The sequence below is a fragment of the Anguilla rostrata genome, chromosome 1, assembly GCF_018555375.3.
Source record: "Anguilla rostrata isolate EN2019 chromosome 1, ASM1855537v3, whole genome shotgun sequence".
NCBI classification, from domain to species: domain Eukaryota; kingdom Metazoa; phylum Chordata; class Actinopteri; order Anguilliformes; family Anguillidae; genus Anguilla; species Anguilla rostrata.
The window spans coordinates 9756770-9779867 of record NC_057933.1 but is presented as its reverse complement, the minus strand read 5'-3'; the positions used below and the strand labels follow the sequence as shown (position 1 = coordinate 9779867).

At 51.5% G+C, this 23098-nt stretch overlaps 1 protein-coding gene across 1 annotated transcript in view; it reads left to right on the top strand.

The window, feature by feature from the left end:
* nid2a (nidogen 2a (osteonidogen)) overlaps positions 1 to 23098 on the top strand; it is a 28754-nt gene that overhangs the window by 1386 nt on the left and 4270 nt on the right. Inside the window, exons 2-13 of the mRNA XM_064321158.1 lie at positions 118 to 420; positions 4924 to 5165; positions 5373 to 5971; positions 7311 to 7460; positions 9878 to 10123; positions 10803 to 11003; positions 11810 to 12037; positions 17079 to 17216; positions 19513 to 19641; positions 21127 to 21252; positions 21498 to 21734; positions 22674 to 22910. Of these exons, the coding sequence (XP_064177228.1) occupies positions 118 to 420; positions 4924 to 5165; positions 5373 to 5971; positions 7311 to 7460; positions 9878 to 10123; positions 10803 to 11003; positions 11810 to 12037; positions 17079 to 17216; positions 19513 to 19641; positions 21127 to 21252; positions 21498 to 21734; positions 22674 to 22910 (2836 nt within the window). The remainder of the gene's footprint in view (positions 1 to 117; positions 421 to 4923; positions 5166 to 5372; positions 5972 to 7310; positions 7461 to 9877; positions 10124 to 10802; positions 11004 to 11809; positions 12038 to 17078; positions 17217 to 19512; positions 19642 to 21126; positions 21253 to 21497; positions 21735 to 22673; positions 22911 to 23098) is intronic.

The following is a 23098-nucleotide window of genomic DNA, read 5'->3' as shown; positions in this document are numbered from 1 at the left end:
GAAAATATGAGTTGCCAATATCCCTTAGAAAATACAGCGCGATGAGCATTAAGTACTGTGCTGTCCAGATGCTGTTAAATGATCAACATAACGTAATTCCCTCCCCTCCGTCCTCAGGTGGCCACAAACGGAATTATATCCACCCAAGACCTGCCGATGGAGAAACAGTATGTGGACGACAGCTTCCCCACCGACTTCCCCGTCATCGCGCCCTTCCTGGCCGACATCGACACAAGCCGCGGGAAAGGGGCCATCTATTACCGGCTGGAGGAATCTCCCCGCGTGCTCAACCGGATTGCGCAGGAAGTGAACCGGGGCTTCCCGGATGCCCGCTTCACACCCTCCTACGCGGTCATCGCCACCTGGGAGAACGTGGGGGCTTACGAGGAGCTGACCCGTAACTCTGGGCCGTCCAATAGGGTGAGAGTACAAAATGGTCTGTCCGTTCCGTGGTTGTGGGCGCTTTGACTGCACTGTGACCTCTCTCATGGGTCAGAGGTAATCAGGGCAGGTCATCAGCTGCATCCCCACCCAAGCGCACCCCCCTCACCCCACACAACCACATGCTGACCCCATCTCAGAAGCGTGTCCCACAGAACCTGTCTTTAGTGATTACTTAATGTTAATCATTCCACGATATATAGTCATGTGTTGTTTAAATAAATTTAAAAAACAGGAGAAGTCAAACAAGCCTGTAATATTGGCATTATTACAAGTTTATGTAAATGACACCTTTGTTTCATCTTTCACTGAGACCAATTTTTAAAGTGCATCGGCAAAAGTTTTCTTCAGAGGGAAAAAAGATACATTGTGTCAGCAGCTCAAATTAATCTGATAACATATCCCTCTGTAACTGTGCCAGTGAGATCCTGAAGAAAGATATGAGTTTAAGCCGATCACACCATTGTTCTGGGATACACCGCAGAGCAATATGCTCGCGCTATGCAAGTGCTTACATAAGGAAAAGAGAAAAAACCATGTCCTGGTCTGCTCAAATGCAAGGCTTGTGCTGTTCACAGGAAATCTGCATGAGGCTGCTGCCAGAAGTAACAATAATAATAATAATAATGAGAGGGCTTTCACACTAATCTATTAGGTGAAATAAATTATGCTGCACTCAAACAAGCAACACAAGCAAGCTATTGTGAGCAACTGAAATTGGTCTTGTACACACAGCTGCTTGTTTAAGGAGTCAAAGATAAACTGATACTCAGGATTGTTTACGTAGTGTGTGCTGTTCGCGTTATTAAGTGGGCTTTATAAATGCACGTTTACTGATTATTAAGCTCCATTTGAAACAGATTACCGATGTCGACTGCGTCAGGTAGCCGTGTCCCACCTTAATTGTTGAACGCTTTGGAAACTTTGGCCTGCGCACAAACTTCTAAACAGGGAGGGATTTCAGAATGTATGTGGCGTGTCTTTCAGCGTGATCTCAGATAATGGCCTTTTAAACTGGTCAGCTGTTAGCAGGGCGAGGACAGGGAGCCCAAACAGCTTTCGCGGGATGAAAAGCTGAGTGTCTCCAAAAAATATAATTTTTTTTGAATCGTTCATTAAGGTCTGGGGTTGTTTTCCTGGGGGCCCAATGGATCAATTTCAGCCCCGATGGAAGACAAGCACGCGGGTCAGAATATTCTGTGCCGCGCGTTTATTCTAATGCGCTCAAATGAATAGGCTTTACTGTTGTTGGCGTTGCAGTTTTTGGCCCGATCCGAGAAATTTGAGAGAGAGCTGCGCTGAAAATAAAACATTGTCTTTCATTATTTATTTGTCACAAATAAATAAGCCAGTCACCCCTGCACTGGTAACGAAGCTCTTCAAAAACACGTTTAGCTGAGTCTCAGCGATCGAGGGGGTTCCCCTTCTCTGGCGGCAAACAGGATGTGCAATGCTTTATTGAAGCTACATGACACAAAGATATCGTCTTTTGAAGATGTGTAACGTGTGGGTTTTGTGTGCTCTGTTGGAGGGTTATTAAAATGCTCTTTATGAAACGGTTCATTTTGAAAAAATGTGTGAAACGAGCAAGACAGTCAAACCGTTTGCTAAAGCACCGACTTGTTCTTTTCCAAGCTGGTTGGTAGTGTCCTAGTCTTGTGGACACAAAGCGCAGGGTGAGCAGTCAAGCTGTCTGCAGCTGCTGCTGCTCAGCTGCTGGAAAGAAACGAGGGATCAAGTCTGTTTCCCCAGATTTCCCTCAGAAGTCCTGTAGCACGCTGAGCTGGGAACAGCCAACTCGGTGAGCCGCCCGTTCATAGGCAAGCACAAATCGACATTATTTAGCAAAATCCCAGATTGACTTGTTCTCTCTACCTGCTCAGTTCTGGTCTCTTGTCTTACTGAGGTCTCCCGGGAAGAATGGATTGCCTTTTAAAATACCTTCAAGGTTATTTTTGAATGGTAGACAAAGTCAGAGAAAATGAACCACTCTCGTTCTGTTAAAATAACTAGCATATTTCTGGCTATGATGTATGGCAGTGGGTCTTCCTGAATCAGGTACAACTCATCTTCCTTATCTTTACCTACTGTCCCCCCCCCCCCCCCCATTTTCTTCTGCTTCTAAACAACAAAGAGTCGAGATGAGAACTCGTGGAAACAAATAAATTACTTCAGCCCTGCTGGTGGGTCCCATACCCTCCTGCTGGAGTACAGCTGCTCTGTTTCAGAGTTGATGTTAAGAAAGGCCGACTCCGTGCGCCACAGCGCTGAGATTCTTCTCACACACCCCTTCAAATGTGACTTGAGGGTTTCCCCTGCTGTCTCTGCATTCCCAGACACGGGTGACTCACGTAGCTGCAGTCCCTAACATGTTTATTATTCAGTGGAGTTAATGGCCGTTTAATAGAAATATGCACTAGAGTCTCACAGGTGTTCCAACGCCGTGGTTGTATGTTCGAGACATCAGTCCTTACACACCGTCTTGGCTCTGTTTTTGTTTAGCTTTGCTTTACTGGGCCTTTCATCTCTTTGTAGTGCATGCATTATTTTTTAAAGTGGGTTAGTTCAGCAGAATAGCTGGCATTACTGGGGTGGAAAAACTGCAGATGATCCCTTGTGTTTTCCTTTGGGATCTGTCTTCACTAACTTAATTTGTCTTCACGAACTTATCTTGGCTGTGGGTCTCCACAGCCCCACAGCCCCGCTCCCCCCGCTCCCTCTCCTCCTCCTCCTCCTCCTCCTCCTCCTCCTCCAGATGCCCATCATCCAGTAAGATCTTGTGGACTTGTCGCTGCTTTAAACAAACAGGCTGCCACAATTCCCAATGAGCAGGTCTGGCTTTCCGTCGGCCATCTTGTACAGCGCTGTGCCCTCGCATTGCCATTCCTGGCTGGACACTGTCTCGCCTGTCCAGGTCTTGCCACACGTGGGAGCCTAATTATTTACAACAACATCTTTAAACGATCTTGCTTATGGGTGTGTTTCTGTGCCCCGCTCGGAGGCAGTGTGGTAATTAGAGTGTGAGGCTGGAGGCTGGGGGCTGTGCTGTGGAATTTGGGGGGGGTGGGGAGGGGGGGAGGGGGAGGGGGGTTGTGGTACTCTGAGCCAGATGCAGGAGTGTCCCTAGGGGTGGGGGTGAGGGCATTGGGACATTGTTTTGGGGGGTGATAGCTTCATTCTGAACTGCTGGGATTAGGCTGGATTGATTAAGGTATTTCACGCTGTGCCTGACTCTCTGAGGGGTGGGGGGAAGGGCGGGGGGGGGGGGGGGGTGAGGGTGAGGGGGTTGGTTATGATCGTAACTTATGTTCCCCTTGTTCACAGATTGCATTAACCTCAGCCGGGGAGGCGGTGGGTGGCCACAGAGTTAGTCCGTCATGTCTGACAATTTAAGATAAATCCCGCGGGCCCAAAAAGCCGTGTTCTGGGGGGGGGGTTTAATTAGATGGCACCGAGAGCAGAGCAGCTGTCTAACGAAGTGCCGAGGCGGGACTTCAGGACCCGTGGTTTTTGCACCGCTTTTAATTACGGCTCCAGTGGATGTGCAGGCCACCTTTAAACGGGGTGTGAAAAACAGTGGGGGGTGGGACAGGATGGCTTTAAAAAAAGCTCCATAAACTTGTTGGAAAGACTGGAACTGTCCCACAGCTCGGTGAGGTGAGCTGCTGGCTTGTAAAACCAGGGGAGCTGCTGGGAAGGGCAACATCCAGGCCGACCTTTTTTAGGGGAAGTTTGTTTAGCACTGTGCGCTGTAAGTGGCCGTTAAAACCTTAGGAGGAGCTGAGAGTGATGTGAGGTTAATGCTGGTTCCCAGGGTGAGAAAAACAGGACCCCTAACAGGAGTGTTCCCACACCCCTTAGCGAAAGAAGGGAATACCCATGTAAATCAGCCCCCCATTACTGCAGCTGGACAGACGGGCTTGCAGACGTCCGGTCAACCAGCGGAGGTTCGCTAGGGAAAGAGGACACGCAGAGCCCTGCCGACTGAACCCTCCTTTACTCTGGGAATGCTCACATTCATGTGTGTCCCTGTGGAGCTACCGGCCACAGTCAGCACTGGCACGGCCAGGATTCGGTCCTGGAATTTGGGGCGCATCCCATGAACTAGAGCAAGAGCGGTGAACACCAGTGTCTACTGATAGGGAAGTGGCTGGATGCGAGGGTGCGAGGGTCTGTGTGCGCGTAGCGGCTAAGTGTGTGCTGATGGCTATTTCGCACTGGTGAAGTGGTCACTGGTAAAATGGCAGTTGCAAAAGAATTGAGATATGCACAATGAAAAACACGTTGATGTCAGAACATATCCTGTTTTAAACATATAACTGGGCTGTCCTAACCGACTGTCTTTGCTAACTCATCACTTCTGAACCCAGCGAGTGTTTAACGGAAATACTGACATATTTTAAGTGCAGCTGGACCAGAGAGTTTACAAATCAAAATGGCTGAACCCTGCGGGTGATGTGACGATTCTCTCTGCCCCCGCAGGTGAACACCTTCCAGGTGGTGCTGGGGTACGATGAGACGGACTCCTACGCGCTGTTCCTGTACCCCGAGGACGGGCTGCAGTTCTTCGGGACCCGGCCCAAGGAGTCCTACAACGTTCAGCTGGAGCTCTCGGCCCGAGTGGGCTTCAGCAGGGGCGAGGTGTCCTACTTCCTCTTCTCCCGAACCGAGGGGCCCTATTACAGCCTCACCAGCAACGAGCAGAGCGTCAAACACCTCTACCAGTGAGCGCCCGTCCCGCCCCGCACCGTCCAAACGGTGGTCTGCTTGATTAATCGACATTTTAAAATAAAGAGAAAGGTTGATCTGATTTCTGCTTAAATTTGGCCGCGGCAGTCACCTGCCGGGACTGTTTCTTGAACGCGTGCGGTTTGTGAAAGAGTGAAGCATTCTGTGGTGACTCCTGGCCCTAACTGTCCCGTTCCTTCCAGACTGGGGAACACCGGCGATCCCGGGGTCTGGCTGTTCCACATTGGCAACGGCTTCTCCTTCCAGAACGTGGTCCCGGCCTCGCTGGGCGGGCCGGTCCCCACGGCCCCTCCCATGGGCCGGGACCCCAGGCACAGCACCACCCCCGAGTACCCCGAGGGGGACTACCCAGACCCCGACGATCCCTTCTATGACCCGACGGACGACGACTACCCCACCGTCCAGCCCGACTCCGAATTCCTGCGCCCGGTGCAGCACGGCCCCACCCAGCTCCGCCCCTCTCTCACCGGGGTACGCGAGCCGCAGGCTCTGCCGGACCAGCCGCGCCTCCAGCCGTACGGCGGGGACCTCCCGCTGAACTCTGACCCCCGGCACCCCGAAGCGCTGCCGCCCTCGTCCGCGGGCTCGGGCCCCGGGGAGTACCCCTTGCCGGAGCCCCGAAACCTCCCCCGCGAGGACGCCCATCAGCACCCCCCTCCTCGCGCCGGGTCCGAGGCCTTCCCCGGGCGAGAGGGGACCCCCCTCCTGGAGAGCAGGCCACCGCACGGCCTCGACCACCACGTGGTCAGCGTGGACGAGGACGTGAATTTCGACTCTGGGGGTAAGCAGTGTGGGGGAGCCTGAGTCGGTATGGCAACAGGACAGTCTTCACGAAACATATGACCCTCCAGAGAAGGGGGATATTTCTACAGCTGGTACAGCTAACTTGACCAGGATTCACGGAACTTCAGCAGATACCTTTTTGTTGAAGTTCAGCAAAAAGCCAAAATTCCAATTATTCAATTTTTTTTTACAAAAAATGAGCCTGCTTTTCCTTAGTTCATTGTATTTTCCTTTTAGGCCTGTGAAGGAAATTAAATACTGGATGTCTGCAGTGGCTGTTCCTTTTTCAGTGTACTTCAGTATCTAAGTTAGTGGTTGGCCAAGGCCTAAGTTGGCTGCTGACTAAAAGGAAACCACAAAAATCTGCAGGACCTGTGGCCCGCCAGGAATTTACTTTTTTTTTTTTTAGCTTTTTACCTTCAAACCAAAATGAAAGGTGTATTTTAGATGCAAGCTTCACCGAATTTGTCTGTGGTCTGACCGCCTGGGTTCTCAAACCTTTTGTGAGATTAAAAAAAAAAAAAAGTATTTTTTTTTTTTTTTTTTCAAACTTGGCAAATTCAACTGAAGTTGAAGTGTTGACAGATTCAAGGGTTGGCCTGCTGCCATTTTTGTTGTTAAGGGCAAGGGTTTAGTGGAAGAAATGCTAGCAAACAATTTAGATATTTATTCATACACAAAGACGCATCGTCTGAGAACAGGCAATTTCCAGACATTGAGTCACAAAGCCAAGGAAACAGATGTCTAGGGAACTGGAGTTTGTTTTGTATTTGTTTCATATTTGACTGTTAACAGCGGTGCAGTTCTTAGAACTGATGAGCTTTTTTTGTTGTGGCACAGAGAAGACTCTGAGTGGTTGTTCAACAATAACTGCTTCTGACTGCTCTAGAGCTGAGATCTTAAGCACACATGCTCACTGTTGATTTCTGCTTAGAATAAATCTGAGTGAAGTCCAGCACTCTAACCACTACTCCACATGTGTCTGGCTTATGTAACTCAAATGTGTGCCTCAGTTGCAGGACAGAGTGCAGCCTTGATAAGCTTCGACTCCCTCAGTCCCCCGGTGATAGATAGTCCTGTTTTGCTCTGTTGCCCCTCTTTGTCCCTCTGTCCTTGGGGTGTTGAGCCAGACCGGACACTCGTCGCCTGCCCCCCCTCCTCCTCTCCGCAATCTCCCCCTCCCATTCCCCATTCTGTCCTCTCTGTCCCGTTGAAGTGCGGCAGAAATCTGGCCTCACTCTTTCTCCTTCTTCCCTCCCCCCGCCGTGGTGTCGGAGCACCGAGAGAGAGGCTTCATCTCTGACCTCCCCTCCCCTCCCTCTCTCCTTTCCTCGCAGTGATACACTACAGCACGGAGAGCAAAGAGACCTGCGCCAGGCTCCCGCACCACTGCTCCCAGAACGGCTTCTGCACCGACTACCCCTCCGGCCTCTGCTGCCACTGCAGCACGGGCTTCTATGGCAACGGGCGACACTGCCTGCCCGACGGTGAGTCCTCCCGGCGGTGAAAGGGGCTCTGTGGTCCAAGTCGCCAGGTTCACGGGTAAACGTAAAAGTCCCTGTGGCCACTTGGGCGCTCATGTGGAATGCGAGTGTTTTTCCCCCTCTAACTCTGGTGACCAACCCTGCTCCCGGAGATCTGTAGGACGGAGTGTAGCACAGTGGGTAAGGAACTGGGCTTATAACCGAAAGGTCGCAGGTTCGATTCCCGGGTAGGACACTGCCGTTGTACCCTTGAGCAAGGTACTTAACCTGCATTGCTTCAGTATATATCCAGCTGTATAAATGGATACAATGTAAAATGCTATGTAAAAGTTGTGTAAGTCGCTCTGGATAAGAGCGTCTGCTAAAAACCTGTAATGTAAAATGTAATGTAATCTACCATCCTGGAGGTTTCCTCCATTTCAACCCTAATTTAACACACCTGTCTCGTTGGCACCTCAGCTCATTAGCGTCTCAACGATCTCCAGCTGTTGAATGAGGTGCACTTTGTTAGGGTTTGAGTGAAAACCTACCTACAGGACGGTAGATCTCCAGGAATGGGGTTAGTTACCATTGCTCTAACTGTTTGTGAGCAGTAAGGTTTAATAGCAGCCATTTTAGGCAAGATTGCTCTAAGATTTTTAATCATCCAAGCAACAACAAAGCTGACAGTTTATGTATATGTGTACAAAGGACGTTGGTGAAGGATACTTTGTCAGAGCTATCGTTGGGTTCGAAAGGAGCTGTTGAAGATGTGTTGTAGTCTTTATAATAGTGTCCTTTATCCATTTATACCTTTTCCCGTCTCATGTTTTAATGAAAGTACTTTGATATGTTAATCTTCTCTTAACATCAGATAAAGGAGAGCATAGTTTGCGTGATGGCTTTTTTGAAGGAACGGAACTAAGGTGGACCATGTATAATTTAATCTACTGCTGTAGCTACACTGGTAGGGCAGAATGTCTTGCCAGATGGCATTAATTATATCTAAGATCCAAAAAAGGATGTGAACCTAAAATGAACCTGTTTGTAGTCGCAGTAAAAATCCCCTACTTGGGCAGCCCTTACAGAGACATCTCTGACTGGGTAAACGTGGCCGCAATTTCTGACCAGTGTGAATCCTAAAAAGAAAATGGATACTTTTATTCACCTTTCTTAGCACCTTGGAGTGGTACAGCAAAGTAGTGTCAAAAAGTCACATTGTTTATTCACCGGTGTGAATTGTAAAGAATACGTGCCCACGCACAGGCACACACACACACACACACACACACACACACATACACACAGGCACACACACACACACACTCGCTCGTTGTTTTTTGAGCTGTCGGGCGGGGTCTCCTCCCAGCTGTAGCTCACACAACAACGTCATCCTGTTCCCCAGGCGCGCCGTTACTTCCTGCTTAATCAGCGCCTCTGAGGTAGCCGCGCGTCCTCAAACGGGCCTTTCATTCCGCCGTGTGACTGCTGTGTGAGGCTGAACCGCCCGCTAACTGCATGCGAGCGGCAGGTTTCTCGCATTCAGACGGAGCGTCAATATCCTCAATTCTCTCCACAGTCATTCCCGCATGTGTTCACCATGCCGTTGAAAACCACTGAAAGTCCTGTTTTTAACGTGTCGACACCAAACCAACCCTTCTTGCTATGTCTCAACACGCTGGATTGAGAGAGTTTTCTAAATAAAACCCGTTACCAGATGTGCCGCGAGACGGAGAAAAGAGCGGCTGTCTGCTGACTGTCCGTTCTCCTTCGGGGTTTTCCATGGTGTCAGATGAACTGTGAGCTGTGTGGTTGCAGTATGTGGTCATGGAGGAAATCTTGCTGCAGGGACACTGGTGGGCATTGTGCCAGGGGGAAGTCACAGAGAAAGAAGAAGATGTTCAAACGCTGCCATCATGGATCCTTTGTGGAGCTCTGCCACGCCAGTGAAATAACAGGATGAACCCCCCGGTGTGACCTAAATGCGTCCCCTTGACCTCCCTCCACCCCATCCGTGGATGTTTATCTCCCTTGTACTGTACTGCTAATGTTTTCCAGGGATGGAGGCTCTTAGATTTTCATTCCTGGAAATCGAGGTCAAAGCAGACATTGTGGAAGAAACAGACGTGGTAGCAGCATGAAAAAGAAAAACCTCTCTGAGAGCAAGGATCAGGGTCGGGTGGCGTTTTCCCTGAAACCAGTCCGTTCCGGAAATTAATTTTATGTTCAGTGACTCTGTTTAAACATCTCCTTAGAACATTATAAGCACTTTCAAGCAAACAAATTGAAAATCAATTTCATTTCCTGAATTGACCGAATTGCATTGGGACTGACCCTGGTTAGAACGGTGCCTGCAGTACCCGTGTTCGAGCCACAGTGGCGATACGTGTGCCGGATTTTTTCGGGGCTGTGAGATGTTCTGTCCGTTCCCCCCTCTCCAGGGGCCCCGCAGCGGGTGAACGGAAAGGTGAGCGGCGCGGTGACGGTGGGCTCCACCCCCGTGGAGCTGGACAGCGTGGACCTGCACGCCTACATCGTGGTGGGCGACGGCCGGGCCTACACCGCCATCAGCCAGGTCCCGGAGCCCTTGGGCTGGGCCCTGATGCCCATGGCTCCCATCGGGGGCCTGTTCGGCTGGCTGTTCGCCTTGGCGCTGCCCGGCCATCAGAACGGCTTCACCACCACAGGTGAGGCTTGTTGCGCAGGTGTCTCGGTATCTCGGTTACGGGGGGGGGGGGGGGGAGCCACAGCGCCTTTGCTCCAGAAAACGGTGGCGCCCGAATTTCATCCAGGGTGCTTCAGGTGGGATATGTCTGTGTGGGGTGTAGAAGCGGTGTTCCACCCCAAGTCTTACTTTTTGGTTTAGGTGTAGGGGGGGGTGGCGGGAAGAAAAAGGTGCAGCATCTCTGCACACTGTTGACTGTGTGGTTGTGTAGTTTGTCTGTTTCCTCTTAGTTTGACTGCATTTGTTTTGAAGAAAAAAGGGCACGCTGTTTGACAGGTGTTGTATTTCTGCTCAAAATCGTCTCAAAATGAAAAGGAAGCAGAGTTAGACCAGAATGAGGGTGAATCCCGTGTTATTCAACGTACCACTAAATATCAGTCCCCCGAACAGAACGGCAAAGTTCAGGGCCTTGCAGGAGATAATCAGCAGCAATTATGTTTCGTCTTTGCCTGCCATTCAAAAATGAAAGGGTAACCTTGAACTGTGTGTGGGTAGACGTAATAACATTCATACTCGGTTATCCCAAATTGCTGATTTGTCTTGACAAACACGTCAGGGCCGTCTGTTCAGTGTCCAGTGGTCGGATATTCTGTTCTAGAGGCCATACCAGGGGGTAAAAAAAAAAATCTGTCTCTTCTCAGGTGCTGAGTTCACGCACTTCGCAGAAGTGATCTTCTACCCCGGAAAGCAGAAACTGACCATCGTCCAGACGGCCCAGGGCCTGGACTCGCAGAACTACCTCAGCTTGCAGACCCGAATTCAGGGTAGTGTGCCCTTCATCTCCCCCGGGGCCACGGTGCAGATTGAGCCCTATAAGGAGATGTACCATTACTACCCCTCAGGTATGCCCCCCACCCTCTTTATCTCTCCACTGCAGATCGATCAGATCTGAGCCTTGCATTCTGTTAGAAAGAGACATTGCTGGCTTTTGTCAGGAATAGTGAAGGTTTTTCTGTCAATACTGGAATACTAGTATTGTATTTGCTCCCTTGTAAAATAGATATCTTCAATGTGTCTGCCTGCATTAAATAGGGGTGAAAATGAAACAAATACAACCATGATAACATAGAAATTATGAATTTTTGTCTTTTTAGTATTTTATCTTTTGAGGCTACAAGTTCTCATCAGCGAGAGAGAGGCCCAGTCATTGATTCAAAATTGGAGGGAAAAAGTGGAATTCAAAAACCCATTGGATTGTATGCCTTTCAGTTTGGCTTGCTATCTCATAAGGATTGCATGCCACATGGATCCATGTCATGTATTAACTAAAGGCCTGAGATGTAAATCCAGACATAGTCATAGACAAGGTGGCGTGACTGGTGTCTCTCCAGTAACGTTATGTCATAATGGCACCGCAAGCTCATTCTCTCTTTCTGCAGTCTGTCATCCTTTCATCTCTCTCTGATAGAGATCAGGGGATGAGTGAGAGGAGAGCTAAAAATAAAGACGCAGAATTTACTTCCTTTTAAAGGAAATTGTCTATTTTTGATGCTTTCGGAAAGGAAGTCGCTTATCGTATTTATCAAGCATGAGTGCATTAAACCTGACAGTACTGAAATACGTTCTTAGTTGATGACATTTTATTTTTGTTTGATTGAGCCCGTGGTGCATTATGGGTAATGTAGTTTGCTCTTTCTCTGTGGCCCAGTGGCGACGTCCACCTCGGTGCGCCAGTACACAGTGGTGTCGGCCGAGAGCGGGTCGGAGACCTTCTCCTACCAGCTGCGGCAGAACGTGACGTACAAGGACTGCCGGCACGGGCCTCGGGCCAGCCCCGACACCCAGCAGCTGCACGTGGAGCGCACCTTCGTCATGTACGTGCAGGAAGAGCACATCCTCAGATACGCCATCACCAACAAGATCGGGCCCCTGGGAGGTAGGAGGCTGGGCTGCCTGTGTGGGAGTGTGGGAGCACAGAGCAGGCACACGGAGGGCGGGGGGTGGGGGGATGAGAATGAGGCCAGTGCTTTTTGGGAGGGAGAGTCTGGGTCTGATCTGTGCCTGGCTCTGGTGCATGAAGCCTGATAGCTCCGTGTGTGCGTGTGTATGTGCATGTGCGTGAGAGAGGGTGAGAGAAAGTGTCTGGCTCTACGTGAGCATGTCTGGCTCTGCATGAGGCTGTAAGGATCTATAGTTTGTCTGTTTTGGACACAACAGCATGTGCTATTTGAGGTACGCACTGTTATGGCTTTGTCTGAGGAAATTGCCTCCTGTCTTTTTTCTTTTTTTTTTTTGCGAGTGACGTCCTCGTTAAACGGGACACAAACCTTCCAAAAAGAGTAAGATATGCAGAGAGCAGACCCTCCCCTTCGCGAGCCGCGAATACCAGTGTCAGCCGCAACGCTAGCTCTCTTAGCGCTGCGCTTCCACCCAGCAGCCGGTCCGTCGGCGGCTACGCTCAGTTTGCTTTCCCCGTGTCACGGCTGCCACGGCGTGATGCACGATTGGCTGCTGGGCTGTGAGAAATGGGCCTGAGTATCAGCGCTCAGCACTGGCTGCGCAGGCTCCACGCACCCACCCGTCTGCATAATGGCTGATTTATGTTATTAAGACGTGAGCCAGGAAATGTTAAGGAATGCCTCCTCTGGTTCTGTGAACTTGCCAGAGTTATGTTGAGTCTCAGGGTGTCTCTGCGTGTAAATTAGGGGGACGAATGTGAGTTTGCGCCGGTCCTTGAGCACCTGGCACTCCGTAGCACTGCTAAACACCTGCAGTGTGTGTGTGTGTGTGTGTGCGTGAGGAGTGTGTATGTGCGTGCGAGCATGTCTGTGTGTCTGTGTGCGTGCAAGCGAGCATGTGTGTTTGTCTGTCTGTGTGTGTGTCTGTGTGTGTGTGAGGAGTGTGTATGTGTGTGAGTGTGTGTGTGCTTGTGATCGAGTGTGTGCGTGTGTGTGTGTTTGGGTGTCTGTGTGTGTGTTGTGTGTGTGTGTGTGTGTGCGTGCGGAGTGTGTATATCTGTGTGGTGCGTGTGTGTGTGTGTGCGTGCGAGCGTGCGTGTATCTATGTGGTGTGTGTTGTGTGTGTGTGTGTGTGTGCGTGCGTGCGTGTATCTGTGTGGTCTGTGTGTGTGTGTGTGCGTGCGAGCATGTGCATCTGTGTGGTGTGTGTTGTGTGTGTGTGTGTGTGTGTGCGTGCGAGCATGTGTATCTGTGTGGTGTGTGTTGTGTGTGTGTGTGTGTGTTTGTAAGCGCACGTGTGCGTGAAACAAATTGCGGGATTAGACCTTTGCCCTGTGAGATGAGTCGGACGGCGCTCTGTCAGGTCTGATGCTGCCCGCGGCGCTCTGACCTCCACCACCACAGCGCCTGTTGCCACGGCAGCTGTGACAGATTAATGAAGTGCACCAGCTCTCTCTGCTGTTCTCCACAGTGATGAGATCATGACAGAGGTATTGCAGGAACTTACGAGGCCTGTAAGTGAGAGAGAGAGATAGAGACCATCTCCCCACATCTGTCTTACATCCTACGGGAGAGGATGGGGTCCTGGACTGTTAGAATACAGCACCCTAGAGACGACTTGTTCTCTTTAGCAAGGGCGCACAGATGTTACTGCAGCCTCCCCCCCTTCCCTAGCCTGATCCAATCTAGTCTGACAAGGCAAGAAGTTGGAAGTGACCTGACATCCACAGCTGGAGCTGTAGTCACTGCAGCCTGGAAATGCACACTGAGACAGGAAGTGGGAAGTGACATCACATCCATAGCTGGAGTTGTAGTCACTGCAGCCTGGAAGTGCACACTCACACAGGAAATGAGAAGGCGTTGTGGCTCTGCTGTAACACAGGACAGAAGCCACCGCCCTAATGTCCAAGTGGAACTTCCCTGTCTTCAGCAGAGATGGCACTGCAACTCCCAGGATGCATAGTGGTTTGAGCCATACCCGTTTTTAGTCAAAGTTTGTTAGCACCCTGAGAGGAAGCTCACAGTAAAGCCTGGCATGGCTCAGGAAGCTGTGCACTGGGAGTGCTATGTACACCCCTGTGGAATTCGACCCTGGATTGCGCTTCGAGTTGTTTTCGGGGAATCTTGTGAACTCACTCAGAGCCTCACCTCCTCTGGGACAGACGAAGCGAAGGGCGGGTCACGTGGGCGTGGCCTCTCGGCCAGGCCTGGGAGGGCGGAGCCGGAGCAGAGACCGTGGCCCACTTGCGGCAGAGGGGAGATCAGCGACATATAGAAGGGGGTTATTGTGCTGCTCGCTCTGAAACAATATCACTCCGATGACAGATTTACTGGTCGGCAGGAGGAATAGCTGTGGAGTGATGTCATGGGAACAGAGCGATACCCAGGCTCTGCCCGTTCTGCATGCCCCGGCGTGGGCTTTGCACCCAGACCCGTCCCGGCCTCCGCTGGGGAACAGCTGGGGCAGTCACAACAGCTGCCTGGCTCTCCCTCACACTGTAGGAACCCCTCCACCCCTCTCTATCTCTCCCTCTCTCTGTCTCTCTTTCTCTCTCTCCCTCCCTTTCTCTCTCTCTCTCTCTCTCTATCTCTCTCCCTCGCTTTCCCTTCATCACTCCCGTCCAGTGGCTGTCATTGTGGCAGTAAATTTGCTAACATACACACGAGTGGAGAAATTAATTTTTTCCTGATGTTTGTCTATGAGAGCAGTCCTTTGGGTGTGTCACTTCACTAGAAGGATACAGATTCAGGATTGCAGATTGCTTTTAGTGTCTTATGCTATATTACTGCATTGCATTGATGCATTGTGTGGTTACTTAATAAACACTTATGTAAAGAGATTTAAGGCCTGTTCACACAGATAGTTCTGTGTGAGTATATTTTTTTTACCCAGCACATATTTGCATCCCAGGAAGTAGTATAAATGCTTTTGCATAATTCAAATATCCATTTTACTGAAAACTGCAGCTGATGTAACAAAGCCATAAATGAGTAACTGGAAGCAGATATTAATGTAGTGGTTGGATTATTGGATGTGCTCCCGAGCTTACTCGATTCCCTGGGTTCTCAGTGTATTATAAGGGCTGGGAACTGAGTTTATGACTCAACAGTTCTGGGTACAGTTCCCAGCTGTGGCGTTGTTAGTGTTGTACCCTTGAGCAAAGTACTTAACCTGAATTGCTTCAGTTGTTTCCTGCTGCATAAATGAATTCAAAACTTTTTTTTATCTGTGTATGTTGCTCCAGATAAGAGTGTCTGCAGAAGGCCAAAATGTAAATGTTAACATGAGCGAGTGACTCCCTCGCTGGAAGCAGGGAGCTCCTGTGGAGTCGAAACAGCGCTCGACGCGCCCAGTGTGCTTCAGACTGGTTCTAAGCGAGCAGCTCTCTCATGGTGTGGGTCAGAAAAGATGCAGCTGTGGGGGGGGTGCTCTGATTGGCTGATGTTAGCTGGGGGCGAAGGTCACAGTGCTGTGAGGCCTGGGTGTAATGTGTCCAGGGGAGACTCTGGAGGGGACACCAGCATGAGTCACACCCCCCCCACCCCCCATTGCCCCACTCCGCCCCCCTCTAAGCCTCTCAGCCACTTGGTGACAAGTGGGTTTTCTCAACCGGCTTTTATGTGGAATTCCTGAAGCTGTTTAATACATACAGCTGGGCCCAGAGCAGCGTGGGGCTGGTGCAGCATCTTCACTCTGGGGCACAGGCAAACACCGTCCCACCTGGGCTCTTAAAAACTCCAAACCACAGACTGAGCTCCCCTCCGCCCCTCCGATCTGCCCCCCGTCCCTCTAATTATCATGAAGTTGAAAAGAAGCCCCGCTCCTCCTTTGCTTCGACGTGCTCTTTTTTTCTTTCTTTTTTTAAATCTCAGTTCCCCCTTCCCCCGCAGAGCCCCCTTGAAGGGTCCGTCCCTCGCACTTCAAACAAAAGTCCCCCTGCCTTTGATAATTGGCTAAATTGGTTCATGGCCCGGAGTGAGGAAGCTAAGCTATTTAATGTGTGGTACGGAGGCGACTGAGTGAGGGGGGGGGGGGGGCTGTGCTCTTTCATGCTGATCCACCCTTTTGATTCGGGGCCCACCGAAGCCTCCAGGGAAATTTTGGGGGAGCACAACTTGGGGCCACTCCCCCCCCCTTTCGTGTATCTGTGGACCCCCTGTTGAGACCTGAATGGGGAGCGGCTTTTGTCATGCGGCGTGTGGCCTCATGTTTTAAAGCCTCCTTAAATGCGGCCTACACACAGGTCAAGTGGTCTGATCCCCGGGGTCGGCTGTTGACAGACCTTGTAGGTGTTTGAGGACCCCTCAGGACTGAATTGTCACCCCGCATAACCTAACGCTGTGGTCGATTCGCACGCCCGGTGCTTCGTTTGCTCTCTCTCTCTCTCAGCGTCCCGCCGACTGACTGTGAGGCCAAACCTTGTGCCGCTGAGCCTTTTCGGTTTTTTATTGCATATAAACACATAGTCTCCCCCCCCCCCCATCCGCCTGGGCCCAGATGCAAGGCCTCATGGTTCCAACCAGGTGCTTCTGTGACGGAAACCCCAGCAAACCGGGGATGCGGAATCGTCCTGTTTCAGGGGTGGAACATCGAGCTACTCGTGCTCTATCTGGTTCCCCTCCCGTCCTCCGCAGGCCTGGTGTTCTTGCTCACCGTAGGGATTCATGGTGTTCGGGTGTGGGCGTACTCCCCAGACAGTTGGTGTGTAGCATACCGCATGTTGTCTCTGGCTGTAGGGAAAGGGAAAGCAGCTGTATGAGAGTGTGCAGGGTCCATGGGCAGGACTTCACAGTTTGGAGCGCGTAAGGTGGAAAGTGTTGTACATATTCGAAGAACAGAGGCTTTGTGTGCGTGTGCGTGTGTTTGAGCACGTGTGTGTGTGTGTGTGTGTTTGTGTGAGACCATATTTTGTCCACAAAGCACAAAATGAACTGGAGATTTCGTAAATATTTAATGAAAGTTTGTGAAGGAATTCTGGGAAATGCTGACCTCTGACCTCCTGACGTCCCCCATTGCAGCGGAGATCTCCGAGCCCAACCCGTGCTACTCCGGGACCCACGACTGCGACACCCTGGCGCAGTGCCTGCCCGGCGAGGGCCAGCAGTTCCAGTGCCAGTGTGCCACTGGGTACCGTGGCGACGGGCATAGCTGTTATGGTAAGAGCGCGCGGCCTTCTGCTTTTCCCCCCGCCGGGGGCGATCCCAGCCTTAGCCCCGCCCCTCCCTCGTCGGGCTCATTAATCCGCAGCCCTGGGAGCACGCCAGCACCCTGACACGCTGTTTAAAGAATCTGGAGTGCTTTCGGATGCGTCCTCTTCACATACTCATTACTGCCTTTTTCCAGCGTTCCCACGTGCCCTGGGGGTTGGGGGGGGGTGGGGGGGGGGAGAGAAAATCCCTAGCGAGGAGTTACTGCGTCGCATTTTGGCTGCAGGACGCAGTGAGGGTGGAGAGAGACGCCGCTTTCGCACGCGGGACGGGGAGCTTCGCCGAATTAATGTTCTCGGCAAACTCTAGCGGGCTCGCTTTTTCACACACAACCAACGGCTGCCCGTTATGCTAACGGGAGGGTAGCATTCGCACAGGACTGGGCCCGTAATTCCAGTCTGAAGAAGTGGCTGTCAAATACATAAGGAGAGCCAGCTATGGGGTAGAAGTAGGTCAAGGGCATAAGCAGGGCATATACAATGCTGGTGAGGTATGACTTTGTTAAGTTTAGCGTACTAGACAGAGGAGCTAGCTAATGTTATGTACCTGGCTAATGAAGAAAAAGGGAATCACTACAGAGCTTTTTGGAGGCAATAGTGAAAATGTTAAGTTTTGCGTTGCTTGATCTAGGAGTATTACTTAGTCTTTGTTCACATCAGCATCGTCACATTTCCTTTAATGGTACTGGGTCTTGAGCTGGCAAATTTCCAGAGGAACTTTTCCAGAACGCTGATTCAGGCCGTTTATATATGACCCCTAAACTGTACAGTCCCTCAGCATACTGGGCTGAGGCTGTGTGTGTTAAAAGTTTTAGAGAGAGCGAGAGAGAGAGAGAGAGAGAGAGAGAGAGAGAGAGAGAGAGAGAGAGAGAAGGAGAGAGAAAGAAAGGAAGAGGGAAATACAGAAACAGACAGAGAGAGAGGGAGAGGTAGAGACAAACAAAGATAGAGGAGAGAGAGAGACAGACAGACAGAGAGAGGGAAGAAGAGAGGGCAAGAGAGAGCTCTGAATGAGATAGCAGGCCTGTGGGAAAGAGGGGTCAGCTTCCAGGGGGAGGGGGTGGGGGTGGGGGTGGGGTGGGGAGGATGTTTTGGGGATTTACAAGCCCGGCGACTGCGTTTCGCCATTAAAATAGGGCCCACTAAAAGCAGCGGGGTTGCCAGCTGTTTGGCTGTGGGAGGAGCCCGCCTGAGCCCCGGCTCGTTTGAGGACGGGCGAGAGCTGAGCCTTCGCACCTCGCTCGGTGGCCGTCCCCAGCGTGTGGCGGCGCCCCCTCGCGGACGGGCTTTCATCCCCCCAGCTGCCGCTGCTCCTCCTCCTCCTCCTCCTCCTCCTCCTCGGCCTCCTCCTCCTTCACACTCCTCCTGTTGTCACCTTCACTCATCAGCTCCTTTCTGCCGAGGGCCTCTGCTGGAATGCAGGCACTCAGGGGCACTTACAGGACTGCTCTCTGCTCAGCTTCATCACCTGCTGCGGCCCTGTGTGCGTGTGTATGTGTGTGTGTGTGTGTGTGTGGACGTGTGTGTGTGTGTTTGTGTGTGTTTACATGTGTGTGTGTGTGTGTGTGTGTGTGTGTGTGTTTACATGTGCGTCTGTGTGTGGACGTGTGTGTATGTGTGTGTGTGTACTGTATGTGTGTGTATGTGTGTGTGTGTACTGTATGTGTGTGTGTGTGTATGTGTGCGTGTTTGTGTGTGGGGGCGTGTGTGTGTGTACTGTGTGTGTATGTGTGTGTGTGCGTGTTTGTGTGTGGGCGTGTGTATGTGTGTGTGCGTATGTGTGTGCGTGTGTGCGTAAGTATGTGTGTGTGTGCATGCATGAGTATGCGTGTGTGTGCGTGTGCGTGCGTGAGTATGTGTGTGTGTGTGCGTGAGTATGTGTGGGGGGAAGGACAGGAGGTTGCAGGGCGATGGGACACTCACCCCTGTCATTACCCTGATCAAAACCAGGCCCGGCCAATCTGCCTCAACGACCCCCCCCCCTCCCCCCCCCGCCACCCTCCCCCCGGGGGTCTGCCTGTTCCCACGGGCCCAGCCTGGGCAGCATCAGCGCTGTCCGGCTCTGTCATCACAAACGGGCGTGATGGTGGGCTGTGGTTTACGTCTCCAGGCGCCAGACACCGCGCTCCAAACGCTGGCGAGTGCTCTAAACAAACCCTGCGGAGTCCAGACGGGGGGGGGGCGCAGGGGGCGATGGGCGCTGCTCTGATGTCTCCGTGTCTCTCTCTCTCTCTCTCTCTCCGCAGACGCGGACGAGTGTGCGGAGGGCGTGGCCGTCTGCGGGGCCCACTCCCGCTGTGTGAACCTGCCAGGAAGCTACAGGTGCCAGTGCAACAGCGGGTACCAGTTCGGCTTCGATGGGCGCACCTGCATAGGTAAGAGTCGCTTTGAGGGGCCCCCTGCCGCACTCGCGGGCATGTTCCCGCCGGGCGCGGCATCCCACTGCTGCCGGTACTCCCTTAAATGAGCTCATCGGGACGATCGTGTTGATTCACTAATTGACGGAAGTGGAGTAGGAGTGCGGTCGGTAAGGCCTATGTGGAAACAGGCTGTCTCCTTATTAATGTTTTTTGCTGTTTCCAAATCACGGTATGCGGTATGAGTCATTTGCATTCTTCATGGAAACCCAGTGATTGGGTTTCCATGGAGGGAAATGTCCTGATGTTTAAAGATTAATGCATTATAATGCACTTTTAGCATGAATACAGCAACTGAAATGGAAAATTCTATGACAGTTCAAAATGCAGTATAAATATATTCTAGTGGAAACCAACCTTGTTCCTGGAGATCTAGTGTCCTGTAGGTTTTTACTCCAGCCCTAATAAAGCACTCCTCATTCAACAGCTTGAAATCTTGTTCTGCTGCTAATTAGTTGAGTCAGGTGTACCACATTATGGCTGAAATGAAAACCTGCAGGGTGGTAGATCTCCAGGAACAGGGCTGGTTACCACTGCCATGCACCATATCACAGTGCGTGCAGATTTTCTTAAAACGAATGAATGTTGAAACTTTTCCCGAACGCTCAAAGTGCTTTACAGTTTACAATTAAAACATCAAAGCTGCGGACTTTGTACAACAGGCCGCTGCCTGTACACTGAGGATAAGTGTTTGACTCGCGTCAGAGGACACGGTTTCAACAACATCAACGCTGCAGCTGGTGTAGGATCCAGATGTTTGAGCGGTGTGAGGAGGGCGGTATTACAGGGGAAAGAGGAAGGACAGAGTTACAGGCGCCTGATGGCTCGAGAGTCTTTTGTTCCGATTCCAACTTGTCACGTAGGACCGAAAGCCCTTTGAAGGTGAGAGGGCTGATGCCTGGAGGAGGGGAGGAGATTTAGGGAGAGTTGTGGAGAGGGGAGGGCAAGGGAAGGGAGTTTTGGAGGGGGTCTCAGTGAATGTCAGCCAATGAAACAATGGCCCTATGTTTCCAGCAAGGAGAATGTGCGTGGGAGACACACAGCTGAAGAGCCATGGGAGGTCAAGAGACAGTAACTCTTCCCAAGTTCTGCCTAAATCCCAGAGCTCTGAGAAAACAGGCTCTCCGTTAACCCCTTCCTCCCCCCCCTCAAACACTCCCCCCCCCCCCCCCCCCCCCGCAGCCCCGTGGCTGGACATCAATACGGCCTTTGTGAGGGGAGACAAAATGACGTGGGCAGCATTTCGGAGTTGAGTAATGAACAGCGTCAGGGCGCACCACTTTTTTGACCACAGGAGGAGTTTCTAATTCTGGGACCCGACTCTGCTCATGTGCACCTGAGCAAAGCAGGCCACCTGTGCTGCCGCAGGTGAACACTGGCGTAGTGATAACTTTGGGGTACACGTTCATGTAGCGAGCGCTATTGTTCGACGTTCCGTTCCAGATGTGGACGAGTGCCGGTCCCAGCCTTGCCACGCCGACGCCTCCTGCTCCAACTCGCTGGGGTCCTTCGAGTGTCACTGTCGGGCCGGTTTCCATGGGGACGGTTTCCAATGCGTTCCTCAGGACGGTGAGCCGTTACGCCGGGGGGGTCGGGTGACGTCTTCGGATTGGAACCGCGAGCTTTTTGTGCCGACGCCTCTCAAAGTTGACTTGCGCGGCGATACAAAATGTCATCTTTTGTGCTGTGACAGGGTTGCCTCAGAGAGCGGGCACCGCTTGGCGTGGGTTCTGTGCTTTGTGGGGACTCTCTCGTCGCTGCGAGTCGCGGTCTTTGACTTTCGTCTCTGTCCCCCTGCCCCGTGTGTCCCGCAGTACGGCCAGAGCGTCCCAGGACCCAGTGCGAGCAGCACAGAGACAGCCTGCAGGGGGGCCACGGGGGATACTCCGTCGTCGGGGCCTTCGTGCCCCAGTGTGACGAAGAGGGCCAGTACAGACCCCTGCAGTGCCACGGCTCCTCAGGGCACTGCTGGTGTGTGGACAGTAGGGGGCAGGAGCGAGCGGGGACAAGGACGCCCCCCGGGACTCCGCCCACCAACTGTGACCAGCCAGGTGAGGCTACCCGAAACTCCAATGCTAACTCCACCCGGGGACGTGAGAGACACATGAGAGTTCACACGCACGCACACACACACACACACACACTTCGTCAGCTGCTCTTTGGTCCATAACTAAAGTCCATCTGGAGTTAATGGCATGGGTCCCTGCAGTGTCTCGCTGCAGATTTTATGAGCCAGAAAATGGGCGGAATAATCCTGTATCTGCTCTACATGGCCTGAAAACGGTCGAGTCTTCCGATTGGTTTGGGTAGGTCAGAGGTTAACAAAACAGGGTAGACTTTTTTTTTTTGGGTTTACAGCAGCTTGACGCAACTGCATTGGAGTAACCAGTTCCATACCACAATGTATCAACACCCTCACTTTCCCTGTTCCAGTGTAATGCATTGGTTTTCAGAAAATTGCTGCCATTTTAAAGGACTGTAATATCCTGATTAGCCAATTTAATCTGTTTTTTTTTTTTTTAATGGGATAAAAACCATTCATCATGTGAATTCCTCTCTGTGACTGAAAATCTCATTTGATGTCTTTTATTGCCTGGAAATGTTTATTAATTCTAAGAAAGCCTGTAATTGCTCCATTAAATGCAGCATACCATTTTGTGCAACGTCCAAATGCCTCTGTAATTAGATTAAACTACAGTTCTTAAAACTCCAGGAATTGGAATATACTCTGATTCTGAGAGTGGGACACTCAGGAAAGATGGGAGTTTTAATGATGTTGAGTCACTAAGGAGCTGCAGAGGAAATGCAAGTTTAGATATCAGTTCCCCAGACGCAAAATAATGTCCATTTCGAGGGGGGGAAAAAATGGGTTTACTGGTCTCCTGTTCGCGTTAATGGGATTTAATCAGCAGGGAGAAGACGCTCACTCAAAGTCAGCAAAGTGCAAGCTAGAAACATCGTTTTAAATTAATTTCGTTTTCCCCCCACAGTTCAACCTCCGCGCCCCAAGACCCAGTGCGAGCAGCACAGAGACAGCTTGCAGGGGGGCCACGGGGGGTACTCCATCGTCGGGGCCTTCGTGCCCCAGTGTGACGAAGAGGGCCAGTACAGACCCCTGCAGTGCCACGGGTCCTCAGGGCACTGCTGGTGTGTGGACAGTAGGGGGCAGGAGCGAGCGGGGACAAGGACACCCCCCGGGACTCCGCCCACCAACTGTGACCAGCCAGGTAAAGCCACCTGAAACTCACCCCACTAACCCACCTCCACCCAGGCGTAAGAACACCTGAAGCCCCAATCTGAATCCCAGGTTGTCCCACTGTGGACATCTTTTTATGGTAGCTGTGAAACAGTGAGAGAGTAACCAGCAGTACGATTATAGTTATGGCTTCAGAAAGTTGTGGATTACAAGTTTTCC